The sequence below is a fragment of the Lepisosteus platostomus genome, chromosome 11, assembly GCF_059453375.1.
Source record: "Lepisosteus platostomus isolate fLepPlt1 chromosome 11, fLepPlt1.hap1, whole genome shotgun sequence".
In the NCBI taxonomy this organism is placed as follows: domain Eukaryota; kingdom Metazoa; phylum Chordata; class Actinopteri; order Semionotiformes; family Lepisosteidae; genus Lepisosteus; species Lepisosteus platostomus.
The window spans coordinates 47,241,978-47,267,166 of record NC_142621.1 but is presented as its reverse complement, the minus strand read 5'-3'; the positions used below and the strand labels follow the sequence as shown (position 1 = coordinate 47,267,166).

At 49.4% G+C, this 25,189-nt stretch overlaps 1 protein-coding gene across 2 annotated transcripts in view; it reads right to left on the bottom strand.

The window, feature by feature from the left end:
• helz (helicase with zinc finger) overlaps positions 1–24,681 on the bottom strand; it is a 67,022-nt gene extending 42,341 nt beyond the window's left edge. For both annotated transcript variants that reach the window (XM_088600120.1, XM_088600121.1), the window contains exons 1-15: positions 24,545–24,681; positions 18,316–18,525; positions 17,309–17,345; positions 15,729–15,853; positions 14,651–14,707; positions 13,812–13,860; positions 13,423–13,498; positions 12,728–12,929; positions 11,257–11,364; positions 10,665–10,962; positions 9,514–9,781; positions 7,595–7,928; positions 5,622–5,752; positions 3,495–3,674; positions 1,539–1,640 (exon numbers count right to left, since the gene is read on the bottom strand). In XM_088600120.1, coding sequence (XP_088456246.1) covers positions 1,539–1,640; positions 3,495–3,674; positions 5,622–5,752; positions 7,595–7,928; positions 9,514–9,781; positions 10,665–10,962; positions 11,257–11,364; positions 12,728–12,929; positions 13,423–13,498; positions 13,812–13,860; positions 14,651–14,707; positions 15,729–15,853; positions 17,309–17,345; positions 18,316–18,507 — 2,159 coding nt within the window. In that variant the 5' untranslated portion in view covers positions 18,508–18,525; positions 24,545–24,681. The remainder of the gene's footprint in view (positions 1–1,538; positions 1,641–3,494; positions 3,675–5,621; positions 5,753–7,594; positions 7,929–9,513; positions 9,782–10,664; positions 10,963–11,256; positions 11,365–12,727; positions 12,930–13,422; positions 13,499–13,811; positions 13,861–14,650; positions 14,708–15,728; positions 15,854–17,308; positions 17,346–18,315; positions 18,526–24,544) is intronic.
• Positions 24,682–25,189: the final 508 nt, after the last annotated feature.

Genomic DNA, 25,189 nt, shown 5'->3' with positions numbered 1-25,189 from the left:
AAGTTTAGACAGACTCTTCCGACCCGCCTACCTTTGGAGGCTCAGCACTGATTGGAGGAGTGGCATGTCACTCACTGACAGCTCCATGTCACTGTGACACTGGCAGGAGAGAGCGTCCTGTCCAGCCTTCCCCACCTTACTGTTGGCAGTGCACAGCCAGCCGTGCATCTGAGGAATCCCAGTCACAGTTGGCGAGTGGCATCACCCAGGATCGAACCCGTGACCAGAGAGAGCTCAGCCTTTGCTGGGGGGAGCATCTTTACAGGTTGAGCAATTCGGGATGCCCCCGGACGAATGACAAGCTAAGAGGCCTCCAGAGTCAACCGTGACTGTGGAGAGGAAAGAGACTGCACAGACGAGGGAGGGGGGATAGCCCCAAACTATGAACATGAACATTTCAAATTTAGTAGCTCCAGGCAAATGAACACCGTGGAGACTGAAAGAATTAAATCAGTAAATGTCTCAAATGTCCTGGGATCCCCCAACAGAAGCTAAGTGACTCTGGTTATTATTCCATGCAATGGACTGCTTTCACACCCCCCCCCAGGGCAGGGAGAGAGCTCAGTGCCACAATACTGTGATCCAGGATCTCGAGAGAGAAATTATAGACCAATGTTGGTGTCACAGGCTATTATGCTCAGATAACTGGAGACAGTAAGATGGTTCATAGTTATCTTAAAATCATGACATCAGTACATCTAAAAACACACGCATATTAACACATCTCAGCCTTATCGGAAAGCAGTGCCACCGCCCACAAAGACCTCCTCACTTACTGAACTGAAGTCCATTCAATTAAAAACGGCCATGTCTGGGACTTCTTTCAAGTTCACAACAAGGGTCCAGGTCAATTAAAATGAAAACCATATGAACTGCTGGAGCAATAAGTTACCAGAATGACTCTCAGCCCAGTCACATTTCATTTACCCCAAACTGCACACCAACAGACTACAGAACAAGAGTCAATCCTATCCCAGGCAAAACTGGAAAAATATATTTTAAAAAAATGTAAACAACAGCTTTTCTGTCACGGGACAAATTTATAGAATTCAAGCCCCAGCCCACCCTGGAGTGGAAAAGCAGTTTATTGCTGTTACAGAACCCCAGCAGGGGCAGAAAACAGATGCACAAAGAACCCCAGCTATCACACCCGAGCCTGGCGGCAGGAGAGACGGCCATCTCCAGCTCCTCGCTGGACCCCGAGACAGCACAGGAAACCTCACCCCCAGAGCAGTACCCCAGGACACAGGCAGCCCGCTTTCCACAGAATCTCGACAGGTTTAACAAGATTCCCACAGTAAAAAACAAATGAACAGGCATTACAAATCAGAGATTCACACATCTTTTCCTCCCCTAAGACATACTATCTGAATTCTGAGGAGACAGCACCATTGGGGGTGCACAGAGGCAGTGTACGAGAAACATCTGTATGGGTCACAGTCCAGCCCCCCTCCCCAGAGCTGACCACCTTACGGACAAAATGACAGTGGTTTCAGGAAGCTGTGGTTCTGAGAGTGTGCGGGGTCACCTGTCCGTACCTGAGAGGCCTGGCGTGCGGATTGCCTGCTTCAACGTGCGGATGAAGATAGTCCTTTATGTACAGGTCAGCAGCGCTGTTAGAATGGGTACAAATCAGGATCCTGCAACAAAATGCGAACACAGGGATTCAGTTAATAAACCCAGCGCAGCTCTCACCTGAAGACCTGTGCACATTTTCTTAATCGAAGCAGCAGAGGCAATTGGAAAGACTCACACTTCACAGACTCTCCATTACCTTTGCCAAGAAGAAGGCCACTTCATGAAGTAAAAACCTCAAAAAAAAGTCATGAGATGTAAACGCTAAAGCCTTTATATTCTAACACCTACGAGACCTACAGGGGATTTCTCTAAAACCTGATCAAATATTGATGCATCACTCTTCTGTTAAATGCCCTAGCTGTGTTGTTTGGTCATTAATGCACCAATCTTATTGAAAGTGGCGTCTTGAAAGGCCGCTCTGTGGCCAATATTCACGCAGTGAGTGGGTCTCTCCAGTTAGCCTTTTCTGCCTACACAGGAGGTATTTTACTTTTCATTTAACATGTCGACACGCACATACATTGACAGGAATTAATATTAAAAAATGTTTCCCATTTTTTAGTACATGTTAAAAGCAAACGGATTAATAATTAAATGCAAAGAAACTACTTTTTTTTTAATCCGGTGAAACCAGTCTCGTGCAAAGCCTCTTTATGAGAGGGCAAATTCATCCTTTCACCCCAACATAGGGAAAAATATTAAGAGGTTCCTAAAGAAAGACAGTGGGAAGTGAGCCTTCTATAAACTGAAATCTAAACAGATTTTTTAACTAAGTGATACTGTTTTTAAGATGCACCATAATAATGCAGCATTGCTACTTTGGTTTTGATCCAAACACCTTAATAATACTGAACAACGTGGGGTTCTTTGGCAGATCTTCCAAATTTGCCTTAGTAAAACTCTCTCAAATATTAAAGTTCCCAGTTTTTGTTTTAAGCCCAGTGCCACCTGCATGTCTACCCAGAGGCCTGGATGCTTATCTATTTAATGTGATAACTCTCACTTAATTAGCTGTTCAAGCCTTTTATATACCTTTGCACGGTTTTATTTAGTCGGGGAGAGAGCTGCGTCTTTGAAGCTTTTCCGATACACTCTGTTGCATTTGCACAAAGGGGAGTGATGACTCAATAAACCGTCGCCTTCCGTGAACACATTTAATTTCTAAATTCCTAATCCTTGGCAGAAGTGCTTTTAGCTTTCAGCAGGTGGAGAACAAATTACGAACTGTTAAGTCCTTAAATATTCTGGAGAGTTAACAGCACAATTTAAGACCAAAACAACTTTCGATTTATGTTTGACTTTCTGCACCCATAATCAAAATGGCACAAAAGAGACAAGCCTAGATATCGTGCAGATAAGCCGTATTTACAGTGCTTGGCAAACACCTCAGAAACAGCAGTTACATTACAAGCATCAATAATTTACTCAAAGCCTCCACTAACACTCCACTACTAAAAATAAAAGGCTGCTTCCTCTACTACAAAACACAGGTCTATCAGGACGAACTTTCACCTTAAAACAGGCTGTGATTGCAGTGCATTAGAACCGTGTTTCTGTGTAAAGGAGAAACTGAGTGACGAGAGCAGAACAGTGCATCACGTCTCAGACTTCGGCACAGCAGTGTAAAAGGATACCGATGATGATTACAGAAAAACATCTTGAAGTCCTCCTCTGTGGATTTACAGCGATATAGCTCAGTTCTGGAAGAACCAGTGGCTCACTGGGCAAGGAGTTATCTTTGCTTCCACAGTAATAAGAGAGCACACCTTAATGGGACCCGGGCTCGCTGCAGACTAACCCTGGCAATACAGGACCCTGTTTGCAGAGCAGGAAGCCTGAATCAGCCCTAAACCCTACGGTCTACAATGGGCACTCAAACTCCTGACCTGGAGCAAACGGGGAGAAAGACGGCTCACCTGGTGTCCTGCTGCTTCAGTATGTGCTTGACAGCCTGAGCCAGAGTGAAGGTCTTCCCTGTCCCATAGGGACCGATGATGAGCACCGGGGGCAGCTGGATGGACAGCGGGGTGGTGATGGCCAGGATGGCTTCCTTCTGCTTGGCGTTGAGGCGGGGGTCCAGCTGCTCGTCCCACTGCCTGCAGGGGCACACGGGACAGTGGAGCTCACAGAGAGCAGGTGACCGTGCCCCGAGATCAGACCCCCCCCGATGCACTGTCTCAGTTCCCTAAGCCCTGGGGGACGCCGACCGGGGGTCAGTACGAGACCGGGCAGAGGCAATTCAAGCCGCAGGACGTCCGTCTGGCTGCTGCAGCTTCCGAAGATTAGCCCTAGCCCTATCCCCTGCCCCTTGCCCCACGCAACACTGGAAAACACTCAGACTGCTAATTGGAAAATTATTCACTTTAAAAGGTTACGCACACAGAGCTGCAGTTTCACAACGCTGGCTTGTTACCGTGGTACAGCTTTTAATAAGGGTTTTATGACAGAGTTACGTAACAGTTTATATTCATAATAAATGAAAGAGCCGGCAGACAGAAAAGCATGAACTCCGCCCAGCGATGCAGTACTAGAAACCTTTGGCAACATCTCTGCAGGAACTTTAAATTGTTTTTTTGCTTTCACACTAATTAGCACAAACAAATGCTCGAGAACGGCCTCAGAGAACCTATTATTGTAAAGTGCGTTGTATTTGCAAAGTAATGATGATAGTTCTCCTCTGCAAGACAGGAACAATTTCTAAACAGCTGGAAGTGACAAATTTGCTATGCCTTCAAATGCACTGGGCACCTCAGGTGTGGAGAACTGCTCTGGAACGCAAGAATCTCAGCAGCAGCATCTGTCGTCCCTCAGGCAACACTTAGCAGCTACACTCATCACATGCACGCTAGGAGTATTTACCAAGAGCAATCACAAAGATGCTCTTGCACGTTCATCCTGGAAGATTCAACTTCTGCAAGTTTAAATAAAGGGTAATCTATGAAAATACATCTAAATAAACCAAGAGTCATTCTACATATATGGGTGTGTGCCTACTTAAGAGGACTAAACCCAGAAGAATCAAGAAATATCCGACACACTGGATGAACTTCATCCAAAGCTACTCAGTAATAAGGCTTTCCTGCTCCCTCGTGCTACTGAGATGTTAAAGAAGTTAAAAGTGAAATTGAAGCTTAAAAGCCATGAACTGCCTCAGCACTCCTACTGAACAGCAGATTATGCAAACAGTTTAATTATCTTGTCTGTATTTCCAGGGGCTGCTGGCGGGCTGTGTTGCTGAGGCTGATGACTCGCCTCACTGTCCTCTTTAAGCCTGTTGTCTTTGGCTCTGCACCCTAAAATATGTCCAATGGGCTGTTCATTACATAGTGGGAGTGACAGGCAGAAAAAGTATATAAGCAAATAGTCCTCTGCAACAGGTTCTCAGTAGTTACTCCAAAGAGCTGGAGCCGAGTCACAGAACCATCCAGCCAGTCTTATCTTCAGAGACAAGGTGGCTTAAGTGTACGTTTAGGAAAAACTGACATCACACCACTCGAGTTCCTGTCTCGAGGCGAGGACTCTGTATTATACAACATTCCTTGCCCACACTCACTTTATTTTTGTGGTTTCCTACGTAACACAGTGAAAACAACAAAAGCCACATCTTTCATGGCAGAACTTCATTTCAGACCGGGGTTCGAGCAGAGAGATGCCAAAGATGCAAATCAAACCAAAACTCTCTCAAGCCTGACTTTTATATCCACGTTATAGGTTCAAAAGATGCAAATAAGAAAATAAATAAAAAAAAACACGTCCACCCCCCCTAGAACACAGAGTATTCTATTACAGGGTTAGTTTTGTTTTCTCTGCACCAGGCAGGCAGTTAGCAGAAATGATGAATCAGCAAACACGAGGTTGAGGATTCAAAGGTTATGGTCCTACTGTGGGGAGGAACGATCACAGGCTGTATCTTGGGATGCACTGAGGTAAGACATAGGGACATTGTTGATTCATCTAGGAAAGACCAAGCCCTCATACACGCACCCCCCCGGGGAACACCTGCTCCCACCTGCGGTCGGCATGCGCTCGGCGCTGGACGGTACCTGTTGGGGCTCCAGGGGATGGTGGGGGTCAGGCTGGTGTCGGGGAACAGGATGCCGTTATCCTTGATCCTATCCAGTGCATAGTGCATCTCGCAGAGGGGCAGGCGGTTCAGCTGGAACTGCAGCTCCACCTGTCGGGCACAACAGCAATGTCAAGTCCCTCCCGCCGGCGCCGAAGCCTGTAGCAAGTCTTTTGCAATGACCAAGTCTCTGCTTTACCGAGCGTCACACTGGGAATTCCTTATGCACTCACATCAGATAGACATGTCACACTGTTGTCCTTATAAACACTAGAAAAATACCCACACAGGGCGTATGGGAATAGACAGGCTGGCCAGAGACCTTTGTTCCCGGACTGTTAAATGAAGACGATGAACACCACAGACTTATCGTGTTTAAAAACCAGCCCACATCCAACATATTAACTTGCGATTTTTTAAACCTTCAAATCCCAATGTTGGGAGCAGGAACACCAGATTGACCTGACTTTGATGCAGCCGACGAGGGATCCAATTTTTAAACACGGAGAGGCATCGGAATTTAGGGCCATCCCTCCTGTCCCACGAGCGTGCCACTTCTCTTTGTAGGCCACGCTACAGACACTCTGCCCCGAAACGATGAAGAGGCTGGGAGAAATCTACGGCCACAAGTTGCTTAAAGACCTGGATATCAGAAAAGCTCCCAGATGTGAGCTCTCACACTATCGCACCACAGGTGGAGTTGTGATTAGTTTAGTCTCCAGCTTCTAAAACACGAGGCGCTTCGATTCTCCTGCACTTTGGCTTCTCCGTGTCTAAATAACAGACAACAGTGGCCTTCACCAGCGGGTAATTGGCTACTCAGAGGTCAGTTTTGCCATTGAGACAAAAAGAAAATGCCACTCTCGAGCAAAATAATCTGTCAGATTAATCTCCTGTCTTTTAAACTTTTTTAAATCGTTTTCAGAGCAAGGCTTGCAAAGGCATGTAACCTTTCCTAACTTGGAATCGATAGTGCAGTCTTTCACCTTCAAGTCCTTAAAGCCGGCTTTTAAAAAAATCTGTGCTTAGCAGATGCAGAGCAAGGTTTTTCAATTCTGAAGAACCAAACCATCTGAAAAGCTGCTGTGCATGAATGGAACCAGTAACAGCAGCCCTACAAACCAGAGCAACAACAGTTAGCTCCTGGCACACCTTTTCTGACAGAGCACCAACAATGGATATGAAACGTCAGTGGAGTCACTTTCAAAAGTCACTGAAAGTTTTTTATTTTTAATTATTTCTCCTAAAAATGATCCATGTGTTTTTCCACTTATTGTCCTATTAAATGTGAAAAAAAGGTCTGACGTGATTTGTCTTGATTTCAGCCTTTACGTCAACAAAAGCTGAAATTTCAGGAAGGGTGTGTAGACTTTCGATATCCTCTGTGTTTTAAGATGTCTCTGCCAATCAAAGCTCCCAGCATGTGCGCTGCTCTGGCCTGCACCAGGGTGGCCAGCGGGACCCGCAGTGGCTGATCAGGAGCAGGCCTCCATGTGTGACGGCACAGCAGTTCCACTCAGTGGGGGCCTGCAGCAGCTCCAGGTTTTACCGAAAGGGGGAGCAGCACGCTACAATGCCCAGGCCATGCTTCGCTGGTTTGCCTCCACGAACTGGTTTTGCACTATGCTTGAGACCCAGACAAAAGGGCTAAAATGACCCAGCTAAGCTCATCCGGATCAGCGAAACCCCCTTCCTCATGTCCTCCTCTCGGGACCCGAGGACTGCACGCGTGGGAAGCACTGGTACGAAAAAAAACGCCCATATGAAACAAGACAAGACACTCATTCTGCACCCACTGCACAGCAGCAGGCCCAGATCCCTGGACACCTCCACCACCCCGGAGACTCTCTGGCGCCTTGAGCTGCGCTCATAAGACACATCACGACAGCGCCGGGACCCCAGCCTTCAGGGCTCTCGTTCCTTCCCAGCTCGTCTCCCCAGAGGGCCGGTTACCTGCAGCTCGTGGTCGGCCTGCAGGCCCAGCTCCTCGCAGCAGTCCCTGCACACCCTCAGGAAGATGTGCTCCTTGGTTTTCTCCTCGATCACGGCTTCGTACACCTTCTCTTTGGTTCCTGACGCCTGCGCCCTGCTGTCCTTGCTGATCGGCAGCAGCAGGACAGAGTTGACTTTGGTCATCACCAGGCGGCCGGCCAGCGTGTCTTCGGACAGCGTCTCGGTCAGCTTGAAGCGGCCGAACAGCTGGCCGTTCTGGGCGTACTTGGCCCCCCCAGCGATGCCGGTGAGCATGAAACTGGCGACGAGCTGCAACTGGACTTTGATGTTGAACCTGGAAGGAAACAGAAATGCGTTTTATCAAGTCATCTGTGCGCTGCGCTGAAGAGCGGGGGGGGGGGAGGAGGAGAGAGACTTGTACTCGTTGCAGCTGGATTTGCGGACAAGAAGTGTCCGGAGCCTGAACTGGACTGCAGATCCGCTCGTCCACAAGCCGACCACCTGTTTCCCCTTCACGAATGGTCAATGCTTAACTCACGGCAAGACCATGACCATTGAGAACGTCAAGAAGAAACCAGATGAGGAACTGAAACTTGTGGCTTTTAAATGCCTTCTAGGCACATCTTAAAGGGAAAGAGAATCAAGAAAAAAGGCCATAAATAATGGAAAATAAAGTCCTGGAACAGACAGCAATAGTCACTTTCTCTTATTGGATTTCCCAGAAGGTTACTCCTGTGACTTCTGTGTAATCGGGTTTGTATCACTCTAATAACTTAATAAGTCTGCTGGTCCGCTTCAGATATTTTATAAGAAATAAACATAAAAATCCCTACCGAGCAGCAGGTGCTGCATTAGCAATGAAATTGCAAATCATTTCCATTTTAAAAGAAATGAATTCTATTCTAATACAAATCTCAAACCATCTCAATTCTCAGGAGACACCTTTAGGACATGCATTATTAAAATGCTTAAACTGCACCCTCCCACATCCACCATACTCTCTCTTCTGCTAAAAAAGAGGTGCTCTCCTCAGTTGAAGAGCTACCCTGCCACCTAGTGGACATGAAGTACACGCAGCAATCAGACGTTCATAATCGTACGTATTTTCCCAAGAAGCTTCCAGAACTGATCATCAAAAGCACCTTGTTGCAACAAGTTTTCTTGTGCAGTACCTTCACTTGAATATAAAAAGTGAGCACGTCACATAAACATGCAAAAGGTTTCCGTCTTTTTGTTTACTGAGGTGCTTTACAGAATGTCAATAAACCATCAGATTCTCTGTAAAAACACCAAGTTATAGATCATAGAAGAGTGTGTATAAGTACAGGAAATGCATTAAAAAAATCCAAACTGGAAAAGCATCAACACGACCAGCAGACTGCAACCGCGAGATGGAGGAAACACTGTGGAGTCCCCCGGGAGCCCAAGCAGTACCCCCTTCCAGCGCTCCGCCGCGGTCACCCCAACGGGGCAGGGAGTCCCCAGTCGGTTGCAGTCACCCCCGGGGGCAGAGCTGCTGTGGTGAGCATGGGGTTTGTACAGTCCTAGACGTTCCCCCCACCACCACCACCACGACCGAAACGTTCCTCCATCCAACCTCCTTGTACTTGTACACTGCCTTGCCAACCTCCTTGTACTTGTACACTGCCTTGCCAACCTCCTTGTACTTGTACACTCCCTTGCCAACCTCCTTGTACTTGTACACTCCCTTGCCAACCTCCTTGTACTTGTACACTCCCTTGCCAACCTCCTTGTACTTGTACACTCCCTTGCCAACCTCCTTGTACTTGTACACTCCCTTGCCAACCTCCTTGTACTTGTACACTCACTTGCCAACCTCCTTGTACTTGTACACTCACTTGCCAACCTCCTTGTACTTGTACACTCACTTGCCAACCTCCTTGTACTTGTACACTCACTTGCCAACCTCCTTGTACTGCGCGATCTCCTCGATGTAGAGCAGGTCGTGCAGCCGGGACTGGTAGTTCTCCTTGGTGAGCGTCTTGTCCAGCACGGACTGGGTGAAGAGCTGGTCCGCGGACAGAGGGATCTGGTACCGGGCCAGGAGGCTGCGCTCCAGCTCCATGGTCTCGTTGGGCTCGAACTCCACGATCGTCTTGCAGCAGGAGTCCCAGCGTTTCACTGACAGCAGGAGCTGCTGCCTCGCCTGCATCAGGTGCTCGAGGTCTGCAGGGCCGAGCAGGACCAAAACTCAAATATTCTGACAAATTAATGAGGCCCTGGGACTCACCTCAATTTTAACCAATTCAGAAAACTCAAATGTGACTGATGGCAACTGTATCGGCACAACATCAGAGCTGACCAAGTCAAAACCAGTGGTGGAATGAAAAAGACAAGGCGGGGTGCTCGTTAACAAGGAACCAAACCACAACCAGAATATGGGAAGACTAGACCAAGAAACACCGCCCCACAACCCTCCACAAACAAATGAGAGGGCACCCCCAGAGAGAGGCACATCTGGGTACAGGGCAAGAATAGCAAGAGCTGTGATATTGTGGAGACTAACATCTGGCTGTGGCCACTGTCGTCGTAGAATAGGTCATTTTCAGAAACCGGGGTCTGGGGCAGACCCTGGGAATGTCCATCAGACTAACGGTGTGGGAGGGTGGTAAACCTACAGAGCATTAAAAAGTCGCTACAGCAGACAGATCCGCCAAGGTATGGCGTTTCAAAGGTGCAAAGGTCTAGGGCTTGACCACCCAGCGACATCGCTCCTTTACCTGGTGTTTTCACCTGCATTAAAGGGACAGCGTACAGTCCTAGAGGGCGCCAATCGCAAAGCCCGACGGGTTATGATGGCGCTCCAGCTTGTGATTTTAAAAAGCATCGACTACAGGCTGCAGTCCTGAGTCTTGAGCACAGCAGTTCAGCCTCATCCCTAGCCGAGTCTCGGCGTGAAAAAAAAATCTGGAAAACCTACAGCACCCGCTTGGACTCTGCAATTCCAAGCTCCCTTCCCCCCCCCCCCCCCCCAAACAGGACTGAGCTGAAGGGGCACCGCCCGCTCCAACTCCAGTGATTGGATACAGTCGCACATTCTGGAACGTACCCTCGATGGAAGCGGCATCCACCATGACTCTCTGCATCAGCACGGGCTCCGAGCCAAAGTCGAAGACGATCGTCTGCCGAAACGTCCCGAATATCTCCGTGCTAAAGCCCACGACGACCTCGTAGACGCAGTGGTCCATCCCGTTCTGGCCCACGCTGCCTCCCACCCACTCCTGGCAGCTCTCCGGGACCTGCTGCCCCAGCAGGCTGGAGGCGTCCCCAGTGGACACCGCGGTGATGCCGAAGTGGGGCCGGTGGGCGTCGTACAGGAGAGCGATCCGGTACAGCGTCCTGGCCGGCTGGGGGGCATCGAGAACATGTTTTACACCGCGCGCAGTCCCGTGCTCCACCGAGCAACGGCGACGGAGGGAGAGCGACACTTGGAACAAAGCAACAAACATCTCGCTTCATCAGTGTAACTTCACATCACTGAACGTATTATCAGCAAGGCAGAAACGTTGGTAGCAAACCTACAGGTACAAGAACTAACCTCCTTTTCTAGCTCTCTCGATATTAATCTGGCATCACGTTGCATTAGGGGAAATGCATTCACAAAAGGCAAAGGGCCGGAAGACGGCCGTATCCGTTCTGACCTTGCAGCAGAGCGTAAACGTCCAGGAGTGGCACGACTTCTTGGTGGTGACTGTGACCGACAGATCGGAGCTGTGCTCCACACTCACTCCTTCCAGGTATTCGCTGAGCTGAGAACAAGGCAGGAGAAAAGGGCCGTGGCTCAAAACGCTACATACAGAAAGGCAGTAACAGACACAAAATGGTCATCTTTACTTAAAATATGCGTGCGTGTCCGTCTGAAAGTGTGCTCATTCCAAGGTTTCCAAACTCCAGTCTTTGGGGTCCATAAGGGAGTGAGGCTTCTAGGTCTCATGAAGTTACAAGCGGTTCATCGCTGACCCAGTTAAGGTTAAAACGGGGCTTAAACTAGCCTACAGCTGCAGAGACCTGCTGGATTCCAGATTCCCAGGCCCCGAGCTGGGACCCCCTGCTTTGTGCACTGCTCCACTATCAGGTGTATATTTCTACCCTCCTGCAGTGCACATTCTCAAAAGCTAACTGCAATGCCTCAGACACAATACACACCTGCACTATGCACTTTTTGCATGGTCTACCATGGGTGTTTTTTTCTAACTACTACATATTTATTGTCCCAAAACATATTTATTGTTCCTGTTGTTATTATTTATTATGTTTGTAATGTACTGCCAACATTGTGTGGTTTTATCGGTTGTACTGTGCATGTCCCGAGAGATGGTGTATTTACAAATTCCAATGTACGGGAATAAACTACTGTACTACTATATTTCATATATTTTAACAGAATTGCCCCTGAAGCGGGAGCCTTCGTCCTCCCCCTCCCTGGCCGGTGTGAAAGCAGCACAGGCTAGATGGATGCTGCCCACCTCCGGGACTGGAGCCCAGGAGTTTCATTCCAACTCGGCTCTTATTAAATTCAACCTCCATTACGCTGCTGACTCATCCGGACCAATTTGCCAGCTTCGCCCAGCTCTTCAGGTGCCTCCGCATTAAAAAGACCCAGACAACCAGCAGAGCGTCCGGCCTCCCAGGACCAGGACTGGCCAGACGTGGCCCCGAATCAGCCTGCCTGTGAGACTACTGGCCGCCCAGTCCATGTCACAGCAACTGGGCACTCTGGCCTCGTCATGAAAGGGCTTGGGAGTCACTATCCTGCTTTGACTCGCAAAACTACGCAGCATCTCATCCTCAGCGGAGCACCACTGCGGTTAAATCGGTCCGATTTCTGAGCCCCGGGAACGACGCTGCCGCTGCATTCCCTGCCTTAAGAGGGGCCATGTCGTGAATTTCACCTGATCTAACCTGAACAATCTGCAAAGCTGCAACAGCAGTGGGAGGGTTACTTTTGCTTATGGCTTTGGGGGGCAGGGGAGAAGGCAGAATGGGAAAATCCTTCATGTGATCCGGCTGTCGGGAAGAACAGGGAGCCCGAGCGTTTTTTCTTGCGGCCCTGGTGTTAATCCACAGTTTTATGCTCTGGTGCGCTCGCCGCGTGAGAGAAGCAAGCCGTACCACTTTCTCCGGAGACAAAGAGTTCATCCATTTCTCAATGAGGGCCTCCATGTAATTCCCAGTGAGCTGCTTGCCTTCCTGCTGCTGCTGCTTCAGCCGGATCAGCCTGGAAGCGTATCTCTTCTGCCACTCGGTCAGCTCCTCCTGCGAATGCGCCGAGGTGCACTGAGCACCATATCTGCAAATCCTCTGCTCTAAAAACCTACACGGGGGAGAACCACAGCTTTTCATAAGGACTTACAGATACTACACAACACATTTTATCATACCTGCAGTAACCTGATCAGCACAAGACACTGCCAGAGCACAAGAAAACACCTGCGCATCTTCCAGTTTTTCCCCTTCTGAACTTCAACACACCCCCGGCACACGCCAACGGCACGGTTCGGCCAGCCTTTTAGAAAGCCATCAGTAAACACAATCGGCATGTGTGTGCCTGCACGCTGCTCTCAAGAGGAACACCGCTGGGGTAATAGAGTATATCCAAACCGCTGAGCTGAGCAGTGGGTCGTGCTAGAACTCAGCTGCTGCAAGAAACTACTTTCGTACAAGTTTTAAGACAAGTCGGGCGTCATGCCCCAAACTTTTATGCGACAACAGACAAACCGCTGACCTCAACTCCAGCTCACAGACCAACGCGCGGACTCTTGCATTATCTGAGCGTGCGTCTGAGAGCACCTGGCCGGCCACATTACCTTTTGCACAGCGTGTACTCCTCGCTGCTGGTCACCCCCCGGGGAGGAGGCCGAAAATGCCACCCATCCTGCTCGTCTGCAGAGAGAAACCAGAGCACAGGTGTAACGTGTGGCCCCCGACACAGGCACTCTAACAACAGGCAAACTGCAGCCTGGGCAGTCTGCGCTGGCCGTGAACAATGACTCGAAAAGGACACGGGGTCTTACTTTCAGGCCTGAACTCCTTCTCGACATAGTGCTTTAAATCAAATACATAAATGCACCCAGGTAAGAGGGCAGACAGAAAAGAAGCAATCAAACAGGGGTCAGACCTATAATAGGTAACAGCGGACATCTGAAAGGGAACAGTTTGGTTTTGATTTCTTTCTGCAGAAGAGCCATGTGCTTACCTTCCTCATTGTCTTCTGTGCACTCCGAGGCCATCAGTCTACTTACTGTCTGTTAAGCGCATCAAACAGCCAGTGTTAGACAATTGCAACGAGGTGCAATAATACTGCATGAAGGCATACAAGAAATTGAGTTTTTTTTGAGTGAATCCCCACTTCATGAAAGGAAATCTTCAGACTAGTACTGCTATTTTTTTGTGCGAAGGGCTCTCTTAAACCGGAGAAACTGGCTGCAAGTGGGGATAATTACAAGATTTCAGACAGCCCCTGTCTGCAGATGCATTAGCAGGTTTTTCACAAAATCAAATAGCGCTACACAGTCTGCGCAGTAATAGCAGCCGGAGCTCTATGCAGTGATGACAATTTCCCACTGAACAGATCCATTTTGATGTTTTGAGGAAATAAATTCCCATTTTAAAGCTTAAAACTGTTCAGGTCAAAGTAAAGCAAGATGTTTCCTTTGTAATGTAATAATCATGAAGGATCCAGGACCTGGTGTTGACTTACATTACAGACAAAAGCCCACAGACGGTAAAATCTGAAATGACTCAAAACTGCTCTGCAGTCGGACTCTTATTTCCATCCCCCGCTTAAGCACAAAATGACTCATTTGATTAAAATATAAAAGGAATCGTAAAACCTGAGGACTTCCCAAAATAACTTTTTCATCATGAATGTTGCACATGACTGGTGCCAAGACTGTCTATAATCCTGTACAACACCAGGAAACCGCTGATCTAAAAACATTTTCCAGCATACACATGTTCATTCTGAGACTTGCATTGGTATTTCCAAATGCAACCTGGTAATTTCCCAGAACCATACTCAACAAGCACGCTTACTTCCATCTCGGAGAGAAGCATTTTCAATCTGGTCAAATCCTTCGTCACCATCCCATTCTAAAGTGAAGAGATATGTTTAAGAGACATGCAGCACACACTGAACTTTTGCAGAAACCAATATACAGTACAAGAAAAAGCAAAAACTCTTCATTTCCCCTTTCCCTCATTTTGACATGCAGAGGGTTGACTCACCACTGCTTGATCTCTCTATGCATTTAAATTGAAACCACAGAGCGCGGGGATGAGAATCCTTTGCCCAAGTTAACTCCCTATCACAAAAGATTCGGATACTACCACATGCACAGGAAGTCTTTACATAAGGACACGCTCAAGAGCAGAGTGTCAGTTTGGTTTCCATTAATGCATTGCCCAGCTCCTATTTAATCAGCAAAACCTACACACACTTCACATATAATATCTACAGACATTCATTCCCTTACGTACATTCAATCCGTTTTGTCCCATTAGTTGTTTACAATTACTACTCACTGCATTTAACTCAATTAATCATTAATGAAGTAACTGAGTAGCTTTTGAGGACCGACGGCAACTAATTCATGTCCATACAATACAGTCCTGCAAAACGCACTGCTGTGGTTTCACACCAGCACTCTGAATACTATATTACACAATCCGCAACTACACCTAATTTCAAAGTCTAATTCATGTTCACTACGAACACTTCAAGTAAGGATTCAAGCTTTTCTTCTAGAAGGACAGAAAAATAGTTTTAAAAGCTAAACGTTCTGTTTTCTCTTTGTTGCCTAACAAAGTCCTGAGCCCCAGGTGCTGCTGTTCTCTCGACAGCAGGATGTTTTTTCGGCATTAAGTACTCATCGTCAACACTCTTTAGAAAGGCTTCAGTGCAAAGCCTTAATTAGTGTAAAAACATGTTCCATGGCAAGGCGGCGGCGGCGGCGGCAGGCGTGCTCATCCACGCAACGATGACAACACGCCGCCTCGCTGTGGCTGCAGGCTCGTATCACACAGGTACCTACGGCACAGCCTTGCACGCCGAGGACACAGAGCGGGGACTTCAACCTTCCCCGAGTATTCGTGGAAAAACGGCGGGATTTACCAGCGGTTCCCCGAACAGCGACTTGTTCAGGACGCCAGACACCTCCTGCAGGCTTCCCTCGGCGAGCAGGCAGCGAAGCACGGCCTGGAACGAGCTGCCTCCCTTCGCCAGCCCCTCAGCCAGCACTGCAACAGCAAAGCAGCAAGGCCTTCAGCTCAACAAACCCCTGACCGCAGTTATACTCGTTACACCGGGGTGACATGGGGGCACATTGGTCAGCATTGCTAATGCAGCGCTGGGGCCCTGGGCTGCTGTCTGTGTGGAGTTTGCATGTTTGCTCAGGTCTCCCCCGGGTGCTCCAGTTTTCTCCCACAGTCCAGCACATACAGTCCAAAGACATACTGGCAGGTTAAATGGCTTCTGGGAGGCCCAGTTCAGTTTGTCACAGGCACAAGTGCAAGGAAAGGCTTGTATTGACCCTGCCCAGCGCCTGGCTCTTGCTGGGAAAGCCTCCAGCTCCCCCATTACCCTGAATTAGATCAAGCGGTTAGAAAAGGGATGGATGGATGGACTGATGGATGGATGGATCAGTTGTTACACAGATCATTTTGAAGCAGAATCCACCAGGCACTGGATCGTTCACCCACTAACAGGGAATGCGAACAGGGAGTAGACAGTTGCCAGACAGGTGAGTTTTACCCTACTGGCGAAGTGCTGCTACAGGAGGGATCCTATTCAGTACGAGAAGAACCGCAGGTTCAGATATTTGGTGTCTGTGCATGGCTGAGGAGCCGATGACGCAGAACTGCCACATGTGGGATTATGACAGAACCAAACTAAACTAGGTGGAGGAGATCTTAGAGAAGATCCTGTGTCAGAACCACGAACGTGATTGTGTCACTGAGGGCCCAGGCCAACTAACTGCACACTGCTGCTCAGCCAGACTTGAACCCGTGGCCACCGAGCTCAGCCTGCACTCAGGAGAGCATCTTTACAGGCTGAGCCAGTGGGGGAAAAGCCTCAATTAAAAGTAAACGGTAAACTGAAAGTTCATCTCGCAATCATACTGTGGCTCCCTCTCTTCAGGTCGAACACTCCTGTCTTAATTGCTACTGCTTGTAATGGCCAATCTGCACGCAGGACGAGTGTCTTTGAGAAGAGACAACTTCCTGTTTCCAGTGGCCAGGCCCGTGCTCTTTAAAGCGCCTTGCACCCTTGCAGAAACAGCACACTAACGTTACAGAAGCCACTGAAACAATTTCAGAAAGCAAAGTGGGGAATATATCCAATGTCTCATGATGGCACCATCCCATGCTGCCATTCCAGCGTACCAGAGAGGAAGTCCACCCAAAATCCAGCAGCACGGGCCCTCCGTCAATACATTTCGGAGGAAAGCAAGAACCATCATCACCCAACACCAGGAAGGCCCGCTACAATTAACAGCGGAGAAACCTGAACTTAGGGTGAAAGTGACAAATATCTTTAGAAAGCTGCTTACTGAAGTAAATGAATAGTGTTAGCACTACATTACATTCTTATGCATTTTACAACCATGTCTCAACAAATTCCACCCCAGTCCTGCTGCTCCAGCCGTGAACCAGCCGTTCCTGCATTCTAGTGAATGAATGTTAGGGACTTACCATGCTTGCAGTCTTCATCTGCTTGATCGTAGTTCTTCTGTTGGCATCGGAGCAGAAACAAAGAACACTGCATTACTATTTCAGCTCCACACTATTCGTATTAAGTGTCAGCAAAAGGTCATATAAAAGGTGAATATTCCAACAGCACTTAATCCAGCACATCCCACACTTTGCACAGAGCTGTTTGCACGTGAGGCGCCCGATTAGCAAGGTGTGGAGACCGGCAGCAGTGTGAGGTTCCCTTGTGCTGCTGGCTCAACCCCAGCCCACAGGAGTTATGAGGATTGTCAGGGCTGGCAGGCTGTCAAGCAGCACTGAAAGCTATCTGGGCAAAACAGCAGAGAAACCCAGAAAATGTGAAAGACTGAAGGAAAGTGAGATAATGCATAATGGCAGCTAAAACTAATTTGTGGCTACAAATCATAACGTGAAGAGGCCATTCATTATACATGGAGGAGGATGGAGCGGGGGTGGATAGATCAATATTAATCAACCATTATACCCTCTCTAATGACACAATTTACTACATAATTGCTTATTTAGGGCCGCCTATCTTAATTCGGATGAACAATGAATACCAGCAGCCTGGTTTCTTAAGAAATCTCACATTTTCAACTGTTCCATTTAAGCACAGTTCCACTATAAACACAAACATGACTTTGATGGGCACCACTGTGTGCTGGCAGGCTGTTCCCCTGTATGTCCTTGTAGCCTGTGCTGGCAAGCAGTGCCCCTGTGTGTACACAAAGCACATGCCAAAAGGCATTGCCCCTGTGTGTGCTAATAGCCTGTAGCCTGTGCCGAAGGCCAGCGCCCCTCTGTGTGTCCAGGCAGGCCTGTGCTGCAGGGCAGTGCCCCTCTGTGTGTCCAGGCAGGCCTGTGCTGCAGGGCAGTGCCCCTCTGTGTGCCCAGGCAGCCCCTCTGTGTGTCCAGGCAGGGCTGTGCTGCAGGGCAGTGCCCCTCTGTGTGTCCAGGCAGGCCTGTGCCGAAGGCCAGAGCGTACTCACCAGCTGCAGAAGAGCTGCTATCCTGAACAGCAGGGCCTTGCTGCGCAGGAGGCCATGTGTAGGCGGGCTGCGGGGCCGCAGGCTTAGGGCGAGGAGCGCCTCCGTGCAGTGCTTCACCGCCGCCTCGTACTCCCGCCTGCCCAACGATGCACACGCGTCTTCACATGACTTCTCTGGCCTCCTGTCTGCCATGACTTAGGGACAGAATTCCTGACGAAAACAAAACCAAAAGGCTTTAAAATAACCACGTGCAGACACGCACGCACTGCCTGCCTCACACCTCCTCGATTCCTTCCTACAGAGGCCAGGCTGCCCCCTCTTCACAACTCTGACCTCATCAGCGCCTTCGGCGTCTGCCCGCCGAGCACATTCCTCGGGAACAAAGGGAGGTGGGGTCATTTCTGCTTCTTTTAACACGTCTGCCTCCAAGCATGGAGGAGTCTGACATGTCTGTCACTAGTGTCACAGCGCCCCAGCTCTGGTCGCATCAAGAGCCACCCTGAGCGACCCGCCAGCTGAATGAATGGCACTTCCGATGCTCCAGTCTTTCCTGAAGTCAAACACGTGTTTGGCCCCAACACCGCTAACTGCAGCAACCCGCCGCCAAACCAAGGAATCCACTATCTTAACAGCCTAAACTCCCGATGACAAAATAAAACCCAGGATAACCTGACAAGCAGACCGTGTTGTTGTGGAGATGCAAAATTGATGGTTGCACAGGATTAATAAGAAACTACATTTCGGACCAACGAGCCCGCCCGACAAAGCAATCCTGCGAGGGCAGACCACTAGTAATCTCTCTTATATCGTCCATGAGACATGTACACAACACAGTCTGATCCCTTAATTTACAGCTGCTGTGGATGAGACGTGCTCCCTGTGAAATTCGAGTTAGCAGCGTGAGAACAAGCTACCTCTAATACCCTGTATTGTGTTTCTGCTGTGCATCGACACAGTGCGTTTCAATGCCTCCATTTATTTCCTAACTGCTTCTTCCAATTCAGGGTCGCAGGGGAGCTGGAGCCTATCCCGGCAAGCAAACGGGCACAAGGCAGGATACACCCTGGACAGGACGCCAGTCCATCGCAGGGCACACGGACACAGTGACACCAGGGGCCAATTGTACCGGAAGCCAATTAACCTACCAGTACGTCTTTGGATTGTGGGAGTAAACTGGAAAATCCAGGAGAAACCCGAACAAACCTGGGAAGAACGTACAAATTCCACCTGAATAGCACTCCAGGTGTGGGACTGAACCCAGGGCCCCAGCACTCTGAGGCAGCAATGCTAACCACTGCACGTGCCCTGTATCTCAACCCTGTCGAAAAACCACAAACTAAATTACGTTTGCAAAGTTGTCCACTTACCTTCTTTAGGCTAAAAGCTTAAACGTCTTTTGGACCAAACCTATGGCAGACGGCAAATATCCTTTTCTAGATAAAAATTTGCCCCCACGGCATATACGTTTATCCCACTTGAGATTTACAACACTACCCTGAGTCTCAGGCTAAGAAACGGAACCCAAAGAATAAATAACCCATGTGGTGCGGAACTGAGGAAAAAGGAACTATAAAATGACTTGGACTATGTTCATCAAGGGTTTGAGTGCCTTTACACTTCCTGACAAGGTGTTCACTGCTTCAGCTCCATCGTGAAGCTGAGGCTGGAGACCAGCTCACCTCTGCTCAGAAGTCTGAGCAGGTTATGTTTCTTAAAAAATGTCATGTGACACACAACTAAACCTTAACCGTGCTGGAAAATACACGACTGATTATGATTTTTTTTTTTTAACAAGGCCACTGCCTGGTCTAGAATAATAGACCCACAGCAACTCTCCGGCACTTCACACCTCAGAAGGTGAAGAAAAAGCCTTCTCACTGAGCAACATAAATCAATGGAAATTTCATTGGCAATCCCTCCCACGCCAAAACAAACAGCCTGCCCTGGTCAATGCAGTGCTCTAATGTTACACTCCAAGCTCTGCATGCCTGGGACACAGACTCTTCCTTTAGGAGACAATCGGAGCACAGAATGCACATTCCGACACCACGAACCATGAGAAGAGACAGACTCGCGTGGAAAATGAGAATAACTTTAAAAGAAGCCCAGAGCCACTGCCTTGACCACAGCAAAGGGCGAGTCTGCATGGAGCTTAGTTGCTGTACTGCACGCGAGCGCAAAGGGTCATGAGAACAGGCCTCAGGACGGTTTCTGGGACCTGCAGCAGGGTAAGGAGGAGCTCTCGCCCGCTCCCCCGCGTCGTGACCCAATCGGTCACAATCGTGGACAACCCCAGACACGAGCACGGAGAGAAATCCTGCTCCCAGTGTCTCGATCAGTACGGCCACTCGCTCACGGGTGCTCAGAGCGCAACACGGGTCTCCGACAATGCTGGTTCGAGCCAGGCCTTCCAGGAACTCCCACAGGGGTTTGTGGGCCCTGCCGTCGACAGTACACGCCCTTCAGTGCTAAACCCAAACGCCTTCAAGGGAAAACCGTCTTCCCTGTCCAGGAGTCCAGAATGCAGAAATAAAGGAACAAACCCATCAGAATTGCAAAAACCGGACCGGACTCACGTAGCCCTCAGTAATAATTCTGAGGGTCGCCCTGCCCCAAGAGGACACGTGGCCTCACCGCCAGCCTGGCACAGAGGATCTCGCAGACTGGGGCACGAACTCTGGTCCCGGAGGTTCCTGCTCGATCAAGATCTGGGAAACAGAGCTGCACACTGGTGGTGGTGGAGGGGAGTCCCCATTACCTGTAAAGCGCTTTGAGTGAAGTGTCCAGAAAAGCGTAATATAAGTGTAATCAATTATTAATTATTATTATTATAATCTGAATCCTTATCCACTTCATATATCCCAGTAAGTCACTGATGTCCAGGACAGAGTGAAAACCACCAACATGAAGCAGGAGGACCAGAGCGGCCCACCAGGCAGCGGCTCTAGGAGTTGAGGGTGGAGCAGCAGGTGGTGCCCTTCCCTCTGGCTCACAGTTTCTAAAGCCCCAGTGTGGCGACGGGGGGGACACTGTTCTGCAGAAGGCACCGTCCTTCCGATTAGACGTTAAACTGAGGTCCTGACTGCTTGGTCATTAAGGTCCCACAGCACTGTTTGCAAGTGTAGGGCTGTTAACCCCAGTGTCCCAGATAAGGTGCGTGCTGGACTGGAGCGGTCCGGTCTCCCTAAAGTCACAGGAGGGATATGTAAAGCACTCGGGGATCTTCTCGGAAGTAAAGTACCATATAACTTCACAGAATCGTCAATTAATTACTTTTTAATTATCTCATATCAGAGCATTTGGAAAAGGGGTGTCAGATGGTGGGAAGGATCGCTTGTCGCCCCCAGGGCTCAGAAGTGCAGGACCCCAGGACCCCCGCAGAGCTGTCACAATGAAAAGCATCCTTGAGCACACTGGTCTCTCGGCGAATGGGATCCTGGGGTTCCCGAGACACAACGCCCAGTGACAAGCTCCTTCTTGGTGCCGCGCTTTTCCCCCCCAATTCCTGGCATCCAGGGATCGAGGATACACACCGAGCGACCCTCAAGGCGCATTTAACTCAAAACAGCAGATCAAGAAGCAGATCTGTGGAAGAAATGGCCCTGAACTATAACACACTCCCTGAGGTCACATTCAGCATTTACAGCGCGTTTATAATCCACAGTTGTATCTTATAAAAAAAGTCTTTATCCTGTTTTTACGAGTAGGTCCATGAACACGGGTACTGACACCAATAAACAGCTCAAACATAATGAACTCTATCCCCCACCCCCCAGACATAACATTAGTGACCTCCGCAGTTATAACCATTTCTGTTCTTCAAGTTCAGGCGCAACGACAGGGAACCAGTCCCGGATAAAAACCGAGTGTATAAAAGCAGATGGGTCCGATCAACGAACTTCAATGTATACAGCTGGCAGAATAAAATGCCACTAACTGTGCAAAGAAACCAGCTGTACTTTATGCCTATCCTGCACCAGCTGTGTGTCTCTGCAAACCAACACCACCTTTCGCCATGACCTACACTCGAGCAAGGCACACCACCAAAAATAAACACCACCCACTTAAAACGGAATGACAGCACGTCAGCCCACAGAGACACTGGCTGCTGCAGTGGCTAATGTCTTTGCAGAGTCTCCGCAGGGTTTCGTGCAGGACAGGAGGTCTTCCATGAAAAGTTCCCCTCACTCAGATGTGCTTCTCTGAAGATACAGGAAATGTAATCAAAAAGCACAGGGTAACCACAGCACCCAGCCTTAAAAATTAATAAAAACAACAGACAAATCCACCAGTGACGCTTGGACATCCACAGTGGAGAACTGGTCCCGGTTGTCTCCAGGCAGATAAGCCTCATATTAAAAAAGTCTAACAAAGCACCGATCTGCCTGAAAAAAGTTTGCTACGGTACATTACGGCTTCTTGCTCACCCTTTGCTATTGCAAAGGTTGCTATGGCAAAACAAATTAACTGGGGCTGTTTTTTCTTCTTCTTTGGAGTACCCGCCGATTCCCTGCGGCCTTCCCGCTGTATCACACAGACTGTGACTCAGGGGTGACCGAACGATGATGGCATCCAATCTAATCGCACGCTCATGCTTCCACTTGTGGTAACCGTGGCAGAAGAACTGGAAAGGGGCATCTGGTTGTGAAGGCTGCCCATCGGCAAACGCCGCATAACGGCAATCGTCCCCCAGGGCTGTTTCACCCGAGCTGTCGTGCCCCGTCAGAAACAGCGCTGCCGAAAACTACCTGGTAAACTTTGGGCGGGTTACAGGTCGTTTGCTCCTCAGATTGCACTAGGTAATGAACCAGAAATTGAGCAGGTGGTGTTATTTTAACTTTTATGGGAATACATCTTTACAGTAACAATCCTATGTTCATTTTTTTTGGGGGGGGCTGATGTTCTTAACCAAGAGGATGAGGTCTCTGTGGACTCTGCTGGGGGTTCAAAGGTTTTTTGTTCTCAACTCAAGACCCAACTCGTGTGTAAGATCAACACTGTTGAACGGTTATCAGCTCTGGAGCCTGACACACTAGCCACCGTGTCTGCTGATCTCAGCTTTACAGACCACAGCAGGAAATGATTACAGAACCCTTTCCCTAAGACACCGAAAATTTATCTTTTTTTTTTTTTTGGCCGTGCAACTCGTGGCGCAGTTTGCACGAACAAGTAACAGGTTTGGCTAGGCACTAAGCCGCAGCCGCCCAGCTGCAAGCACATCTGAGTGGAAGAAGGACATTTTCCAATCGGGAGGCGCAAAGGAATTTAAAAAATAAAATAAAACTACGGGCTGAAGAAACGTGCCGTCTTTCATCTCGACGCGACCTCCTCGGTCGGCGTTTCAGCGAACCGGGGCTCCTGTGACCGGTACCTGCCGGGGCTGCAGTCGCACTAACAGGGGAAAGACAACCCCGACCTGTCTCGGAAATGTCATCACTGATAGTGGAGTGGAACCCGACCGCTCCCGATATGGACATCCACACAGTCAGAAAAACACCCTATCTTTGGATTCCAGGTCAGTTAATAATAGATACCCCCCACCCCCCTGCGAGCGTGCATAAGCTAGCTCTCACCCCCTACCACCACTACTACCACCCCTGTCGTACAAGACAACAACAACACGGTGTGAAACGCACTCCTTACTGACTGGACCGTCTCCCCCGTTTGGGGTTACTTTATTCCGGGTCCGCGTCTGCAGCACATCCGTGCAAAATAAGTTTGGAAGCGAAGCTAATGACTGACAAGTACACTCGGTGCGTGTGTGTGTGTGTCTATATATATAGAGAGAGAGAGATAGCTCCCCATACATGCAACTGGCAAAACCGTTTTATGTAACGCTGCAACGCTCCAAACGAGGCGATTACAAGGCGTCCCGTCCCGTCCAGACCTCCGGCCCCATCGCCTCACCCCCCACGTCCGGCGTGCGGTGCTTGGACCGAGTTTGCACACGGGGAGCCGGGGGTGCTTCTGATGTAAACAGGACTGTCCGCACGTCAGCTGAGCCAGGGGCCTCTGGGCAGCCAGAGCTCAGGGTAGCGGTAGGGGCCTCCTGTTTAGGCTCGCCGTTTCTCTCTAACGCGGCGCACCGCCCGACCTCCCGGCGGCGGCCAGGGCTCGCCGGCCCGCTGCTCTCCTCCCCGGGAGCCGCAGACGGCGGCGGCGTCCCCGGGCCGGCTCACGGCGGGGGAGCGCGACGCACGGAGCCGAAAAATGGGAAGTCTGTACTTACCTAGCTCTACTTTCTACGCCATCTTGCCTCCACTTGTCAGCCTCCCCCAAAGCATTGTGGGCTGGGAGATGTGAACTCTCCTCGCTTCCTGGAAAGCGCGGCCGTGCTGGCCAGTCCCGCTTCCTCCTCCTCCCGGCTTCAGGACCTGGAGCGGTGCAGTTCAGTTACCTTCATGCCTGGGTTAGCGGGGTCCGGCAGTCTTCCCGACGAACCGAGCTGGGCTGTGCTGCACCCCTTAAACAGAGGGGAAACGTGCGGGCAGAGGGGGCTGAGGCGCGGTAGCCGGGCGATAGGTTAGGGAGAAGCCGTGGAAAGAGGCATCGTTATTCACGGGCGCTGAGTGTAGGGGGAAATATTACTGAAGGGATCCTCTTTGACTCGGTCAAACAGTTACTGAAGTTAGAGGACCGTGCCTTTTCCGTGCCCCTCTGCACCCGGAGTTCATGTCCTTGGTGTGTTTTTTTTTCCCCCTCTACAATGCCGAGACATATGGACATAAAAATTAAAATGTACTGCTTTTCTAAATCCTAATGAAGCAAAGTAGGTCACAGCGGCTGTCTGGCCGCTGAATTTCCGATGAACTGCGTAAGACGTAAATGAAAGTATTAGGCGCGTTTTCATGGGAAAATCGGAACCACAAGAAAC